The sequence below is a fragment of the Cavia porcellus genome, unplaced genomic scaffold, assembly GCF_034190915.1.
Source record: "Cavia porcellus strain 051 isolate PalLab524CR breed Dunkin Hartley unplaced genomic scaffold, mCavPor4.1 scaffold_21, whole genome shotgun sequence".
Classification (NCBI taxonomy): Eukaryota; Metazoa; Chordata; class Mammalia; order Rodentia; family Caviidae; genus Cavia; species Cavia porcellus.
The window spans coordinates 45400670-45417311 of record NW_026947504.1 but is presented as its reverse complement, the minus strand read 5'-3'; the positions used below and the strand labels follow the sequence as shown (position 1 = coordinate 45417311).

General features: G+C 38.1%; 1 protein-coding gene across 2 annotated transcripts; it reads right to left on the bottom strand.

The window, feature by feature from the left end:
- Nucleotides 1–3874: 3874 nt before the first annotated feature.
- On the bottom strand, nt 3875–16640 carry Nhlrc3 (NHL repeat containing 3). 2 transcript variants are annotated; one of them, XM_003477279.5, is made up of 7 exons: nt 16328–16640; nt 15800–15952; nt 15351–15498; nt 13790–13990; nt 11565–11656; nt 8554–8666; nt 3875–7900 (listed from the first exon to the last, which is right to left on the bottom strand). In XM_003477279.5, exons 1-7 carry the CDS (start codon nt 16409–16411, stop codon nt 7648–7650), a joined length of 1044 nt encoding a protein of 347 aa, XP_003477327.1. In that variant the 5' UTR covers nt 16412–16640; the 3' UTR covers nt 3875–7647. The 2 variants fall into 2 exon arrangements, with proteins under 2 accessions (XP_003477327.1, XP_005007104.1); XM_005007047.4 differs by having other exon boundaries at nt 16415–16639.
- Between the last annotated feature and the right edge of the window lie 2 nt (nt 16641–16642).

Here is a 16642-nt window from a genome sequence, read left to right as displayed (position 1 = left end):
AATAGAATATTAATCATACCAAAGTGAAAGTCACTGCTGGGGATGGGAAGATACAGGTCAATTTGTTCAGTTATGCGTATTTTTGTAGCTACCTCAATCTGGTACCCTCATTTTGGGAGTGTTACCCCAAACCAGAATTACCATGTAAAAGTGGGTTCAAGACACCGCATTCTTGTAAATTTTTCATGGTTAAAATTACCTCAGCAGAGATTTAATAAAGATCTGCATTTATATCCCAGCATGAGGGTTAAGAAAGTCATTATAGTTTATATCTCAAAATAATGTTTCTTCTTCAGTCCTTCCTGTCTGTGCCCCTTGGGCTCATTCATATACCACAAAAACTTAAAATTCATACAACTACAACTCTAAATTTTTACGCAAGGGGATCACACTGGATAATCCATGATCTCCAGGAGTTGGCAGGAGACAGATATAATGAATTGTTATGATTTTATATTACTTTAGCATCTACTCTGAATACAGATTTGACTTTGTCATACCAGAAACTGGGCTTAGTCACTCTTGACACAGCTTTCAATTCAAATGGTACCCAATTCACTCAAACAGTGGTTGGAGAGACAAATTTACAGGCATCTCTCCCTCCTGGTAGACTGAAGTCTCTTTCCAATTCCCTGCTGCTTTTACTGAAGGGAGCACTCAAGCATTTGCCTGAAATCTTAAAAGTGACACATGTGACCTGGGAATGGAGGATCATAAATATTTTTAAACACAGTTAAACATCAATTTAAAATCTTGAAACACCCTTTCTACTGTGATGTGAGGCTGAGTGTGCCTTCTGCCTGAAGAACCAGGGTCTGCCCCAGACTGGGCCTTCCTGGACAGCACAGAGAATGCAATGTTGGGCTCCCAATGCCAGAGTGAGGGTCAGAGGATACAAGCTGGACACAGGTCAGACGAAAGCACAAGGGGCTTCCAGCACCAGGTTCTCCAGTGACAAGCCTCCTGGTCTCTCATCTGATGACTATGTACTAAGCTACCCATCAGGGAAAAGAAGTATCTTGAGAAAGCCACATTATAAACACCTGTTTAGCTGCCCTTCCCGCCCCATGGAACCAGGCAGGGTCTGCTAGTGAAAGCAGCCCTGATGACAGAGCCTCAGTTTAGTGGGGGTCTCAAAACAAAGACAAAGTACAAAGGTGAACAAAAAACTCCAATAAAATAAATTATATGTCACTACCATGACTAATCTAGAGTCATCTACTATGTTGCTGTGCTATCCAAAACAGCCCAAAGCCACGTATGACAATTTAAATTAAAAGTATGGTAGAAAACTTAAGCCTTATTCAATAACCATACAAGGTAGAGGCTGCCACATGAGAAAATAGAGACACAGGCACTGCCATCCTCACTTGTGTTAGATGATGCACGCAGTTAGTGGAGAACAACCAAACATGATTATTCATAAATTACTGGTGTAAAGGCTCATCCCCCCCACCTTTTTTTTTTTTACCTCGTCCTTGGTTAATCCATAAAGCTTCCTCATGCTATTTTATAAGATGTGCTGTTTTGTTCCATCTATAGGGATGCATGCAATATAAATAGGAAAAACAATGATCTCTAAAGAATGAGCATACGTGCTTTTATCAGGTAAGAATTATTCGTCTACACTTTACTTTTCCACAGCTGCTCAGAATTTAATGTCCAGTTACTGTAACTACTATTAGTACAGGTATGGAATATATGTACTTTTATTCCCCCTTCCATACAATTTCTGACATTATTGTTTCTACCTTAATGTATTCTAAATGTTTTATTGTAAGGAAACTTAATTCCCTTTGGAGATAGGCAGAACATAATGTGTATAAATAGAATTCTACTGCCCTCTTTGTTTCAACAGTAAATGTTTCAAGGAAGACATTATAACCAAGAAAAAAAATTTTTCAGTTGTAAATCATAAAGAAAAACTTGGTATACTCATTAACATGCTATATAAATCAATACCAAGTCAGTTTATGCAATTAAAGTAAAACCTTGACAGATTAAAAGAATAAAACTGCCCAAACTTAAACATCATACTAATTTATGAAATATTGGTATGACCATTAAAATTAAAAAAAAAAGGATATCTATTTTCATCACTATTATTCAACACTGTTATGAATGGTGTAGCTAACGTTGTATTGAAAGATGTATAGTTAGTTATTTTATTTTCAGGGACAAATACCTACTGAGAAAATCTCAGTAATTAAGATAGCTAATTAAAATCAGTAATAGCTTATTGAGGTAAAGCTGTATAAAAATCAGTCTCTTTTCTCTTCCACCAATAACTGGTAATAGGAAAAATTTGTAAGATAAATTTGATATGGGTATCTACGTGTCACAAAAGAGAAGGAATAAAAATTGAAAAATGATAAAATCTTATTAAAGGACATAATCTTGGATATAGAATCTTTAAAGTATTCACCCTTCCTAAATTAAAGCAGTTTATTCAATGCTGTTCCTTCTTAGGAATGGTTTTAACTTCAGAAAAACAACTGACAGTGACGCAAGACAAAAACTTTTAATAATCTCATGTAAAAAGAAGTGTAGAAAAGGAACTACCAGGCCAATGCTGTGGTTCACAATTATAAAAACCCGGACTCCTCCCTTCCTGAAGAAAGCTGGTTTGTTGCCTCAGTTCTGAGGCTGCAAGTGAGAAGGTGGGAATGGGGTGCGTGTTTAGCCACTTGTTAGCATACACCACGAATTTCTAACCAAAACCCAATTTTTTTTTCCGTACAACTGCTGTTTCCTCAATTAGAAGTAACTGCAGAAGGGGAAAGCACTTACCTTCCTAACTATAGTATTCTTGGTACCTGACACCCACAAGCTAAAGGAAAAAGGTTTATTTCGGCTCAGTTTGTAGGTTTCAGTCCATAGTCTGTTGCCCCAAGACAGAGGAGAAACAGTCCATGGCATGGTAGGCAGAGGGTAGGTGCTGTGTGTGTGTGTGTGTATCTCCGTCCTACCTCGATATATTTAATGCGTCCAGACCACACCCACAGTGGCCCACCTCTTCCATTAGGCTTCACCTCCCAACATCCCACTCAGCTATAAACCCAACAGTGTCACATACATCATCTGGTCACCTCCCAAAAGCCCAGCTATGGCTTAGAGGGACATTTAGATAGAAGCCATACACATTTTTTAACAAGACTAGTATCTTTGGGAGACTTTCCAAATGTTTCCATGTCAGATTTCTTCTATAAGTTTCTGAATTTACACATAGAATTTACATTTAGCCATATTAAGTTTCTAGTTTTAATCAAGTTGTTCTCATCATCTGGTCTAATGCCCTTACCACACCCATTTATATTTATACACATCCACATCTACTAGTGCACACACATAAAACCCCAAAAGGAAGAAAAACTGGATAGAAAAAATTTAAATTAATGTTGATTAAAAACAAAATGTATTTAGATTCTAAATTCTGTAAGTAAAAATGAGAATTTCAGTTGAATACAGTATTAAAACTTTTACAAATTCCTTTACATAAACTGGGAAGAAAAATGTTAATGAAAATTTAGGTTTAGTGATTGATAATTAGCATATAATGTTACATATTAAGATTTTTGTAACAAAGTATAGTTACAATGGTTAAGAACAAAATTAAGCAATGCTACCAAAATTTTCTTTCCTGGGAATAAAGCAGTAAAGTGGATGAAAACTGAGAAGTTCATGGTATCAATTTCTTGTGGCACATGCACATTAATCTAGCCTTGTAAAGACTGTATCCAACAGACTTAAGTCTCCCTAGTGACATCCTTGATTCATGTATTGAATGTGTCTTTTCTCGGTGAATTACATAAAAACAGAATTAGTAGTATTATTTTATTGTTTATAGTGGAAGAAATAAAAGTTTTCAGACACGTTCTTTTTCAATGCTCAAATTTTATTCAGTTCTTGAATATAAAGATAGTATCTACATGTTATGAAGCCTTTAGAGGATTTACTCTATAAATGCCAATCAGAGAAATGCTTTGGCCTTAATTCATTTTTCCCACGTATAAAATAATCAGCAAATACAAGGCAAAACTACTTTCAATAAATAGTAGCAAGAAAAAGAATGTTTTTCTAATATGAATATATTTTCCACTGTACTAAACTCAGAACAATATTATAGTTTCATTTTTATTCCAAATGAGTTACTCAACTTTGGCTATTAGTTTGTATTATTGAAAAAAAATTTAATGGAAAACAGTCCAATTAAATAGTAAACATTTTCAAAACCCTTGTAAAATGTGTCAACTGTAAACCAACTTGCTGAAGATATAAACAAGCTGAAGAAGAAGAAAAAGTTCAACCATGGTTAACACAGACTTAATTTTAAAAAGTCAAAGTTTAAAGAGGGCCGATGTTTGCTCACATTTATTTCAAGAAACATCACAAGCAGAACTTTACTGCCCTCTTTTGTCTCAAGAGTGTAGCACAACAGAAGCGCCAGAACAGGGGATCCTCCAGGAATCACTGAAAGATCAAGGTGGAAGGAGATTGCTTTCCCAAAGGGTAGCAAACTGCTAGCGCAGACAAAACTTGCTTAAATGAATTTGTACTGCTTGTTATCTCATAAATTTTTGTTCAGTGAATAAAATTTACTGACTTTTAAAAATGTTTTTGATGATTGCTGAAAATACACCACAGAGAATAGAACAAATTTATAAATTTTATGACTGACATTTTAGTAAGCCTAAGAAGTAGAAATCTAAACATTTCCAATTTTAATGTTGGTTGAACAACTTACCTTTCAAATGCAAGGATGTTGAAAACCACTAAAATAAAACTTAGGACTTTGTCGTTATAGCCATACGGCTGGTGCTTGATGCAGACTTTTGCTAACTGACCTAATAAAAATCAATTAGGGGCTCTCTTTGCTTAATATTAGACTGCAAACAAGTTTTCTCTAATGATTTGATCTTATAGTTGAGGTTTCTTTTCTTATATGAAAGATACATGCAACTGTGATTTTCTGATACCTATCACTTTGGGATTTCCTTTGTACCCAGGAATAAACTTAGAAAGCAGAGGCATAAGGAGGTTCTACTTCTGTTGCAGAAATGCAATCAGCTAGTTACTTATGTCAGAAGGGGAAAGCAGTTACCTACCCACCCAGCTTCTTGAATGAAGCCATACTGCTTAAGTCTTCCAACAATAAGTCTTCCAACCCATATTTACCCACATCAGCTTATGCTTTTTGTATACTTTCTTAGCACCAACCTGGGATACTGTGACTGCTGAAATTCTTCAATGGAAAAAGAAGCTATCAATTGTTTTTATGACAATGAAATTAATCCTTAGTATACTTTTCATACATTTAACTAATTCATTCAAAGAAAAAAATACTGTAATTGCAAGTATGCTAACGGTTGCTTTTTGTGAGATATATGGGAACAATATTTCAGCAAGTTTTATAAAAATCTGGTATAAAAGTTAAGTAAAACCTTTTAGATATAAAATCAGTTTACCTAACCTACATTCCTTCCAAGACATATTTGTACTTCTTGTCATGGTTTGCAAACAAAAAAACAAACAAGTCTCAAATCATTCCCTTTAAAATCCAAATCCAATGACCATATCAGTCTAAATGCAGAAAGGTTCATATCAGGATGCATTTTGGCAAGTCATAAACACAAAATCAAGGCAAACCTTGCCCTTGGTATCAAGTACCTGGCACATGTAGAAAGACTTGTTAATAAATGCCTGGAGCGTGCCTAGAACAAACTTCAAGGCTCCTGTGCTCCTATGATAGCCATAGCAGTCATGCAGAAGGAAAGACACCAATGTCCCCACGCTACTGAAGAGAAAGCTACTATGATCCCCACAGCAGTCATGCAGAAGGAAAGACACCAATGTCCCCACGCTACTGAAGAGAAAGCTATGGCAACTCACTGAAGATCACGTAGTCTGATTGTGGCACAACACACTTAGCAATGGCCTTGGGATACAGGACAGGGTCTGCTTTTGCTATTGATTTATCTTCCTAACTGCATTATGACATGATCCAAAGCATCAAAACGAGTATGACTGCCTTCAGTCTGGAAAACAGACCTCCTCCTAAATAGGTAACTCACAAAGTCAGCTCAATATGCTACAGCACTCCCAGGGAAACACTGGGATAAAGAGGGGAGCTGATCGGAGAGACAGGAAGGCTCCATTGGTCTACATGGCAAGTTCTACTAAGATCTAGAATAAACTAGAACTGAAAAATTATTGTAATTAGGAAGCCAATATTCAGACCAATGGAGGTAGGTGTAAAAATAGGCAAGAAAATTTTCAATTTAATAACTCACAGTGTTGGCACATTTCCATGTAAATAACCCTGAAATTTCTGTGAGGTAGATAAAATTTAGGAATGACCTTATTTCACACTTAAAAAGAATTGAGGAGGGGCCCTATTTCTAAGATTAACTTCTAAAAAACTACTTATTTTTAAAAACTCCTTTTGGTAAAGTGAGTAGATGCCAGCCATTTTATTGCACATTTAAGGGCCCACATGAAGATCTTTCAGCTAAAGAATCAATGTCACGTTGAGTTTTAATAAAAAAAGGCCAGAATATGTCACAGTTCACAAGAAGTTTCTAACTTTCCCTCGGTAGCCTCCGTGAACATCGTGGTCAGGTCTGGTGCTCTTCCTTCAGTCCCGTCACACACCGGTGCTGCTGTCCTGCGCTGACTGCTGTCCTGCGCTGACTGCTGGCCTGCGCTGACTGCTGTCCTGTGCTGACTGCTGGCCCTGCGCTGACTGCTGGCCTGCGCTGACTGCTGCCCTGCGCTGACTGCTGTCCTGCGCTGACTGCTGTCCTGCGCTGACTGCTGCCCTGCGCTGACTGCTGCCCTGCGCTGACTGCTGTCCTGCGCTGACTGCTGCCCTGCGCTGACTGCTGTCCTGCACTGACTGCTGTCCTGCGCTGACTGCTGTCCTGCGCTGACTGCTGCCCTGCGCTGACTGCTGCCCTGCGCTGACTGCTGGCCCTGTGCTGACTGCTGGCCCTGTGCTGACTGCTGTCCTGCGCTGACTGCTGGCCCTGTGCTGACTGCTGTCCTGCGCTGACTGCTGGCCCTGTGCTGACTGCTGTCCTGTGCTGACTGCTGGCCCTGTGCTGACTGCTGCCCTGCGCTGACTGCTGGCCCTGCCCCCATCCGGACTGTCAGCTGCTCTGCTCGTGTCTCTGTGAACGTGAGCTTCATTTTGTAGCTGCAGTATCTACCGCGCTGTGAGCACTCAGGTCCGTATTGGTCACCATCTCTCAAGTAGCTCATTTTATGTACATTCAACAAACTGGAGGTTTACAGTTAGTTCTTCATGTGTAATTCTTGGCATTATTCTAGGAACCCACTTTTATTCCTATTTTTTAACCAGGAAGAGTTCATCTACTCTAGTTACCCTAGCAAGTAACTAGGTTACAATTTGGTTCCTGGTTCTGATCCCATTTTTAAAATCACATTTCTTTCACTGAAATATCCTGATGCACTTAGTGAACCTGACTGATTCACACGAATGGCAGCAGAATGGAACACATAATGACCTTTCTGTAATTAGATCTTTTTACAACTAAATCAGTTAAAAATAGGTTTGTGTTTGAAGCCCATTTTCAAACTATCAAACTGAGAATTTGAAATGACACTGTAAGTATCTCCAAAAAAACACTAGGTACTGAATGCAGCAATATAGCCACTAAAAGGCACAAATTTTTGTACTTGTTTTGCCCCGATTTCGGCTACGTAGATTGCTCCCGTCTTTTGGTCGACCTCTAGGAGATGGGGCAGAACTTGATCTGCGAGCTGGATGGTGCTGACCACGGAGCAGTCGCCGATGCTTCCCACTGGGGGCCCCGCCAACACCAGCAGCCTGCTAAGGTTCAGCTGTGCCACGACCAAGTACTTCCTGTCGGGAGTAAATCTAAGGAGAAAGTGTACGGCAGATTCATCAGGGATGTTTACTTTCTCAACATTTTTATACTCTACACTGCTGAACAACAGTAGGCACCTATCTGATGAAGGATTCTTTTAATGAAAATTTAAATTTGATCTAATTCTGCTGAGACAATTAAGAGATCTGTGATGGTAGAGACAAAGATTAGCTTAAATTTATAAACAAAAATTATCGACATGACAGTGTCAAAATAAAACTAAAAGAACTCTAAACTACAGACTCAAACTTTTATTTTCCTCATTTGTTTAAAAATGTGAAAGTTTACAGGAGACACCCAGCATACCTTTATTGTCTCCGATACTGGCACTCCACACTGGGAGTTTAACTGCCTTTATCTGGGATTCAAAAATCCAACATGTCAAATTTTTGTGTACACTCACTTGTTTCAATCTATTTCTGGCTGCTTTTTCTTTTCTTTTCTTTCTTTCTCTATTTTTTTTGATGATGCTGAGGTTGGGCCTAGGGCCTGCACCTTGTAGACAAGCCCTGCACCACTGAGCTGTATCTCTGGGCCCTCTGCTTAAAATTTACAATAAGCATTTTAACTTTCATCTGGCTAATCAGAGGAAGTAGCGCAAATACACTAAAATAGGCATTCTGAAATAAAAGGAAATGATCACCTGACAGAAGAAGGTCCTTCTTCTGTGAAACAGCTGCTCCACGCTCCTAACCACTCCCCGGTGTCTTTATCAAACACTTGGATTCTTTTATTTCCTCGGTCAGCAACCCACACCTGAGAAACAAAAGGCTTATCAACTGGGAAAGATTCACTACATGAGAGAAAAACAAGATAAATGCTTACTTTTCATTAGTTTCACATATAGTATTTCAGTACTTAAAAGGCTCCGAAGAACATATTATAAACTACATGTTCAGCTGAGGAACAACTCAATTAGAAAGGTGAAAGGCCTCATGTGACCTGCACTCACACAGTCTAATGGCTGTCTGTCTCAACTCTCTGTCTACTCTGTTAGACACATGATTAAAACAACTAAAAACTTGAATAGTCAATAGTAATGCAGAGGATTGATAGTAAAAAGCAACAATGAGCCTTCCTTCGTTTAACAAGTTTACCTTCCTATCATTAGCCTGTCAGCTCCTGGGCCAGGCAACAGGACAGAAAAACGAAAGCAGCTCTGCTCCTTAGGAACTCAATAAGGGAGGCCTTTATTTACTCTTGTATCATTAAACCGCGTGCACTATGTCCAACCTTCTGAACCATTAAACAGACAAAGACTGGGGGATGTTACTGATGCACAAAGCATGGTAACAGGTTTCACTTGGGTTTATCACATGCTGTAATGCGTTAAGAAACTTGGTATGAAAGAGGAAGTCAGAGTCATTTTAAATGACACTTGTGTATTGCGTTCACTGTAAAAGCATACACAAGTGAAATGGTTTTTGATGCCAGTAGCTAAGTCTAAAGAGGCAGAAAAAATGAACTGGAAGGAAAGGTGAAGCATCCTGATTGAGTCTACATGCCTCTCCTAACTCTGGATTTCTTGGGTTTGTGGATTCAAGGAGAAATTTTTAGGGTAACCCTGACTCTATCAGCTTGTGTAAATTTGGTAGCTACTGACTTCCTTTCTAGGCAAAAACAAATACTCATTATACCACTTCAGAGAGCTTCTGATGCCTAAGTAAATAATTCCTCTCGGTCTTCCTAATCTGTAATTCTTCAGTAAAGGTCAGAAGGATTTTGTGTCTAAGACAAATGACTAAGGAGGAAATACAGCTTGCACCCTGGAATTGAAAGACACTTTAGGAATCTTCTTAGAGTATTCAATGATACCAACAGCCTGTTGCAGCATGTGTTATAGATTCAATATTGCAGCAATATAGATCGGCAGCACTTTCTTTTCTATCCAATACTCAGCAAATTTTGATCAATTTTGAATTTGTTTACACAACAAGTCTTTAAGGGCTGGGGATTTAGCTCAGTGGCATAAGCACCTGCCTGGCAAGTGTGAGACCGTGAATTCGATCCCTGACACTAAAAAAAAAAATAAAACAAAAAACAAGTCTTTAACTCTAAAAGGAATGAACTTTTGTTATAGAGTTGTGGTGATGATTAAGTAAGTTAAATCATGTTAAATGTTCCCAATAGTACTGCTGTTATAAAAAGCGCAAGCATGTAAGTCTTAACACTCATCTTTTATGACTCAGTAATACCAGACTATTCTCAGCAAATGATCCGCAAGGCCTCTTAGGATATTACTAACCACAGAGAATTTGTTTGGGGCTAGGTTTCTCATGCTCTGAAATTTGAACTTTTTCTTAGTCCATAAGGGAAATAATTGGAAGCTAATACATAAAAACAGAATTCTAACTTTCTGGTGCTCAATTTATATATAAAGTTCATCTGGTCAGTTAATTTCTTATGGTGGATAGGAATATATGATGATCAAAACATTTATACTTTGTTATCACTGGAAAAAAATCCTAAGTAGAAATTTGTTTGATCCCACAAAATCAAAAGAGGAAACAGATCAAGTGTCTAATGGCACACAGGCAAGCAGCCTGACAGCCACTGTGAATCAAGATGCTCTGTCATTCACCAGATACATATGACCACTATGTGTCCAGCAGTAAGATATTAAGCAAGAAGTACAGATGTGCCCTTTACAACCTACTTCCTATTAAAGGTACAGACAATTCAATGATTATAATATAGAATGACAATTATCATGATATAGAATTACGAGTGACTATCAGAAAATGAGAACTCAATATAAAAATGTTTGATGGAAGTTTGGTTGTGGAAAGGTAACCCTAAAGTGAGTAAAGGCCAAAAAGGTGGTGGTAGGAGGGGATAGAAAAAGAGAGAGGATTAAATTGAAATTTGTTGGTTAAAGCTGTTTCCAGGAAAGCAGCAAGGATTCAGGATTAACCTCCAGTTCAAGCTCAGTCTGGGCAACTGAGCAAGATCCTGTCTCAAGGTAGGGAATTAAAAAAAGGAATGGGGGGGGGGCTGGGGATTTAGCTCAGCGGCATAAGTGCCTGACTTGCAAGCAGGTAGTCGTGAGTTCGATTCCCGGTACCAGTAAAAACGAAAAAGACCAAATAAAAATCACATAGGGGGCTGGGGATTTAGCTCAGTGGCATAAGCACCTGCCTTGCAAGCAGGCGGTCGTGAGTTCGATCCCTGGTACCGGAAAGGAAAAAAAAAAAAAAAAAAAAAAAAAAGGAATGGGATATAGTTCAGTACAAATGCCCTGCATTCAATCCCCAGTATTAAAAAAAAAAAAGACTAATCTCTCCCACCCCTTTTTGATCAACACACAGGAGGGCAACACTTCTTTTGAGATAACTCTGTTTGCATCCATTCTTTGTTCTTTCTCATCTACTTGGTTCAGCATTAAATATTTGAGGAAGCCTCTCAGTACAGGATCCAAACATTTAAACAAAGTATGTGTGTGTGTGTGTGTGTGTGTGTGTGTGTGTGTGTGTGTATGTGTGTACCCAGCTACAGAGCTCCCTACTAAGCAACACATACATCCACACATTCGAGACACACACATGAATATGACGAGCTACACAAACGTGCCCAGAGACACAGAGCTAGACATGTTTGCATACATGCACACACATGTGCAATACTGTCCCAGACACAATGACGTTGTATTTTTACCCGACCAGCTGAATCGAGTGTAACGCTGTGAGGTATATTGAATTTGGCAGGTCCTGTCCCATTTTCTCCATGCAGCCAAAGGATCATGAAATCTATAAACAAAAAATATGGTCAGTGCACCATATAGAATGCCTAACACATTTGTATGTTACATTTCTCAGATTGCAGACAACTATTTAATTATGTTTCAATTAACTTATGTTTTCCTGGCTTCATACACCTGCTTGCCTAGTTCATACATTGCTTCAACAACTAACCTTCTTCTTTAATTATCCCCACTTGAATTTTTATGATTGCTTCAAAATCGTTACTAGGATTTATGTACTCCTCTTTCTCAAACTGGTTGCTGTTTCCAACTTATCTGTTATTTGGTGTTATCATTTCATTGAACTTGAAAACTCACATTATGTTTTTACAAAGAACCTCCCTTGTAATCACTCAGGAGTTCTGAACGGCGGTCCTCCAGAGCATTCACCCATATCCTAATCTTTTGTCCCTATGTATAAAATTGAAGTAGGGATCTTGAGATGAGATCATGCATTTACAGTTAGGCCCTAAATCCTTAAAAGCAAAAGGAGTATTTAAAACACAAAAACATGGAGAAGGGGCCCAAAGAAGAGAGGCAGAGATGGGAGTTACCTGCCCCAGGCATGTTACATCCACAACTAGAAAAGCTGTGGAACAACTCTGAACCCTCCTCTACTGCTACTAGCGGGGACCTCACTTATTTTATAAATTTCAGACTTCTGGATCCCCAAAATTCTGAGAATAAAATTTTTTGTTTAAAACCACTCTGTATCAGTTTTTAATGGTGGCTACAGGAGCTAATATAGTGATATTCTATTTCTTATTTCTGGTATGTTTATTTCATAGAATTTTTTAGATTCTTGCTTTGCTCTACCCCACCTCCCTTTAATTGCTACCGATCAGATACATTACTAAGTGATAAACTGACTCCATAGACTTCAAATAATGGAATTCACTAGAAATACAGTCTGCCAAAGAAAATGTATAAACACTTCAGGGAAAGATAATAGTACAAAGCTGTTTCAACAGATGGTGTTACTCTCATACAGGGGACCCCAGAGGCTGTTGTAGACAGCAGAAAACCCGCTACACTGCCAACCTTAGAGAAAAAATTGAAAATGCGTGTGCAGCAATCTCAATGGGCATTTTGACCGAGGTTACCAAGCAGCAGTTCTCCACACTAATCAATGTCTGGAAGCTGAAGGGCACCACTTTGTGCACCTCTTGCAATTGTAGAGACCAAAGGTAACTTGCACTAATCTCATAACTCAATGCATTTAGTATTAAAATATCTATACATGTCTTTCTTTTGCTGAAGTACATGTACATTTTTGGCAGACTGTATATCTAGCATAAATACTGTTTTTCTCATAAAACCTGTTTTTAGAAAATCTTTTTTCTACCAAAACCATCAAAAAGACTCCATAATAGACCAGTGGTGGTGAACCTATGGGATGTGTGTCACAGCAGATGCCATCAGTGCTACAGGCAAGGTACAGTTTATAAAACCTTCAGATAAGCTTTCAAATTCGTCCCAAATCTTATTTTTCACCATTCTGAAAGTGCACTTTCAGCTCACTCCTACTAATGATTACCTATAGACCATGTAGGACAGGGCTGCTGGAGCACTCCCCCCACTACACCCATCAGTTTAGTTCTAGGAGCAAGGAGTACTTCATGAAATTGAACTTGTCCAACTTCTTTAGTCAATTTAGTTTCTTCTTCTTCCAATCTCTATTTTATTTTCAAAATCATAACCATGGGTTGCATTTAACTGTCTTGTCCATAACAGACCACCACTAGTGCTATTTTGTACTGAGGGCAGAGAAGAGTGCACTAATGAAAATGTGGCCGATAATTAGCCTGTAGAATACCTGACTGCGCGTCCAGATTCCTAACTTCATTCTTAATTAGACAGGCTATCTACTGACCTCAGACTGACTATAAATTCTCATGCTCCCTCCCATTCCCTCTGGAGGAAACTCTAGTCACTGGTGACGTATAAGCAGCCAAGACAGGAGAATCACTGATTATTGGCACTCCCTCCAACTACCTTTCAAATTTCTCCTAGTAATGGGTTTTAGTCCTTTACACACAACTTCATTTCTAACAGTTCTAATAGTATACTATGCATTAAACAAATTAATAGAATTTATAAAATAATGTTTTACAGTACCACATAAAATTAAGTCCTGTACCTTGGGACAGTTTGATCAATCTGTTATTCAATCCTCCATCTCCATCCACAATGTAAATATCTCCTGTGTCCTCTACATATAATTCTGCAGGATTATCAAACTGCAGGGGATTCAAACCTGTGCCTTTTTTGCCCGCAGTACCCAAGACTTGAACAAGATCACCAACAGAATTGTATTTCTTAACAGTATGACCATAGGAGCCTGTAAAGACAGACATACACTTCTCACAAATAAAACCACTATATAACAATTGATTTTCAAATAAGCAGAGGACAAAATTTTGAAAGAATTAAACAGAAAGAAAAGGCTGGTACCCTCAGATAATTTATCATTATAACTGAAAATTTGTTTATGAACTAAAATCTTAATTACTCCAAAATGAGACTCTCAATTGAAAAAAATTTTTAAAAATGAATGCACATGGAAAGTTCATGGTTAACAAGTTACTGGTGTAACATTTTCTTTGAATCTCTTGACCTTAGAAAAAGCATTGCTTGTAAAAGGAAATCAAGAACCAAATATAAAAGAACAACTTACATTCAAAGCAGTTATTTTAATCATTTATATATAAATCTTAAATTTTAGATCAACAAAAAACACCATAATAAAAGTTTTTTTGGAAAAAAAAACTACATTTTCTTCTATTGCAAACAAATTCAAAATTGAACCCATTAACTTTCCTTAGAGAAAAATAGCCTTAGAATTAAAATGATCTTCTAAGTGAAAGAATAAAGTAGAGCACTAATAAATAGGGCAAATTATAAAGCAGTTAACAAAAACAAACTTGAAGGCATACTATCCGATAGGTAGCAAAAGACTAACTGAATATTCTGAGCTTACTAGAAATAAACTGAATCAGCATTACAATTTTATGAAAAGTATATTATTCTTAAATTTAATTTGGACACTTAAGCTAAAGTTCATAGCAATAAGAGGGAACAATACTGTCAAAGAAAGCAAACCTCAAAATATCTGAAGAATTGACAAACACGACAGAATACCACTAAATAATTTTTTTAAGAAAATGGCTCATTTGCAGCTATATTTTCATTAGAAAAAATTTATTGCTTTTAAAAATGGGGGAGGACACATAACTCTAAGAGATCTGTTGTTGGGAAAATAAGCTATAACGGAAAAAATGTGATTAGTGATGCTCTTTTTCCTTCTGGGAATCAGGGAAGTCTTATTAAAAGGAAGAAGAAGAACATGAATTCAAAGACAAGACTTTTAGTAGTGATTCTGGGGGGAAAATGCAAAAATAGTCAAATCGCTTAAGAGTGTTAAAATAAACTGTGATATTGTAGCCTTTTTTAGTATTTAGATGGTACTTACCATCTAAAATATATCTTAAAATAAGTGGTTTATCCATTATCTGAAACCCAGAAATCTTTCGAGTTCCAAGAAAACAAGTGGTTGGTATAATAACTTAGATCTCACTAATTTATTTTTAAGAAAGTACCCGAATGAGCCTTATCAACTGTGATTTTTAAATGTACAATTAAGAACACAGGCAAGGATGTGATTTCCAGCAAAACAATTTAATAGATACAACTATACATACCACTTCCTACATCTGTGATCCAGACGGATTGTTCATATGGTGTACTGGCTGCAAACATACCATGAGGTGTGTCAACTGTATAATTCCAGGCTCGTAGGAAATATCCATCTTCTGTGAACACTAAGACTTTTGGGATGTTATCCCCTCTCTGAAGGTATACAAAAATAACTGCTTAGAGAAGGATCAGTCTTAAGGAATGGTAATCTTCATTTTGTCAGAAAGAAACAAAATTAAAAGGTTGAGAAATTAGTAACGTCTGAAAAACCAACTTCAAAACCTAACAATATATACAGAATATCATAATTGAAACCAAAATATTTACTTGAACTCTCCAAAGCCTCGCAAGTAGCAAGTAGAGTTACAGAAATGTATACTGCTACTTAGGCCAGTAAATCAGAAAGCGTAATTTGCTTTGCGTTCACTTTTTTTAAAATTCCCATTTTACTTACTTGAGCTACGTAAACCAACCCGTTGACAGAATCAACAGCAACACAAAATGTCGTTCCCGTAAAGTATTCTGAATAATGAGGCCAATCCAAATCCAGCCGGTAAAGGAGTTTCTCTGTTCTCCAGGAAACTTGAAAAGCAAAGTTCATTAACACCTTAAGAAAAACCAGAAGATTAAAATTCAGTTTGCCCTGTAGACAAAACAATGGATGGGTGTGAAGTTTGCTGGACCGAAGTGATTCCTAAGAAATGGACTTTCAACTCTATAGACCAAACTGATCACAATAAAGTCTGCCAATGACCCAAGGATGTAGTAGGAGTTGAAGAACAAGAGAAAATGCCATCCACAGTGACACTTCTTAACACTAAGAGACCAGGCGACTGGTCAGCGGTTCGGCCTCAACTCCACGTATCTGGAAGTGCCGATGCGGGAAGGAACCGAGGCCACCATCCAATACAGTAAGACCGCGGAGCTTCAACTCGATAGTGCCATCAATACCCGACAGTGATTTCCTCACTAACCAACTCACCCCAGAGCCATAAAAATGCTCATGCAAAACCACACATGCAAGAAAAATCCCGGCGCCAGCCAAGCAGACCCAGAATCTGGCCATTACTAGCACAAAGCAGAGTGCACAGGTCACTGGAGACGGCCAGGCAGCCTCAGGTGAGAGCAGGTCGTCGCTGCACAGCGTCACGCGTGATCCCCAGGCTGAAGCCCCTCAGTTCCCGTCCCTGGAAGGTGCGGACTCCGAGGAGAGGAACACAAGACTGCCACAAGGAAAACCTAAGACAACCAGTTCCGGGTTTGTAGTGCCTTTCCGGGTCTCCACCCCCACGCCGGG

What these genes read in the sequence shown, in the direction of transcription:
- Nhlrc3 (XM_003477279.5), bottom strand. Translation starts at nt 16,411, where the DNA reads ATGGCCAGATTCTGGGTCTGCTTGGCTGGCGCCGGGATTTTTCTTGCA. An exon ending in AGCATTTTTATGGCTCTGGG is followed by an intron (nt 15,953 to 16,327) that starts GTGAGTTGGTTA and finishes GTTTTTCTTAAG; the next exon opens with GTGTTAATGAACTTTGCTTT. An exon ending in ATTGATCAAACTGTCCCAAG is followed by an intron (nt 11,657 to 13,789) that starts GTACAGGACTTA and finishes TTTTGTTTATAG; the next exon opens with ATTTCATGATCCTTTGGCTG.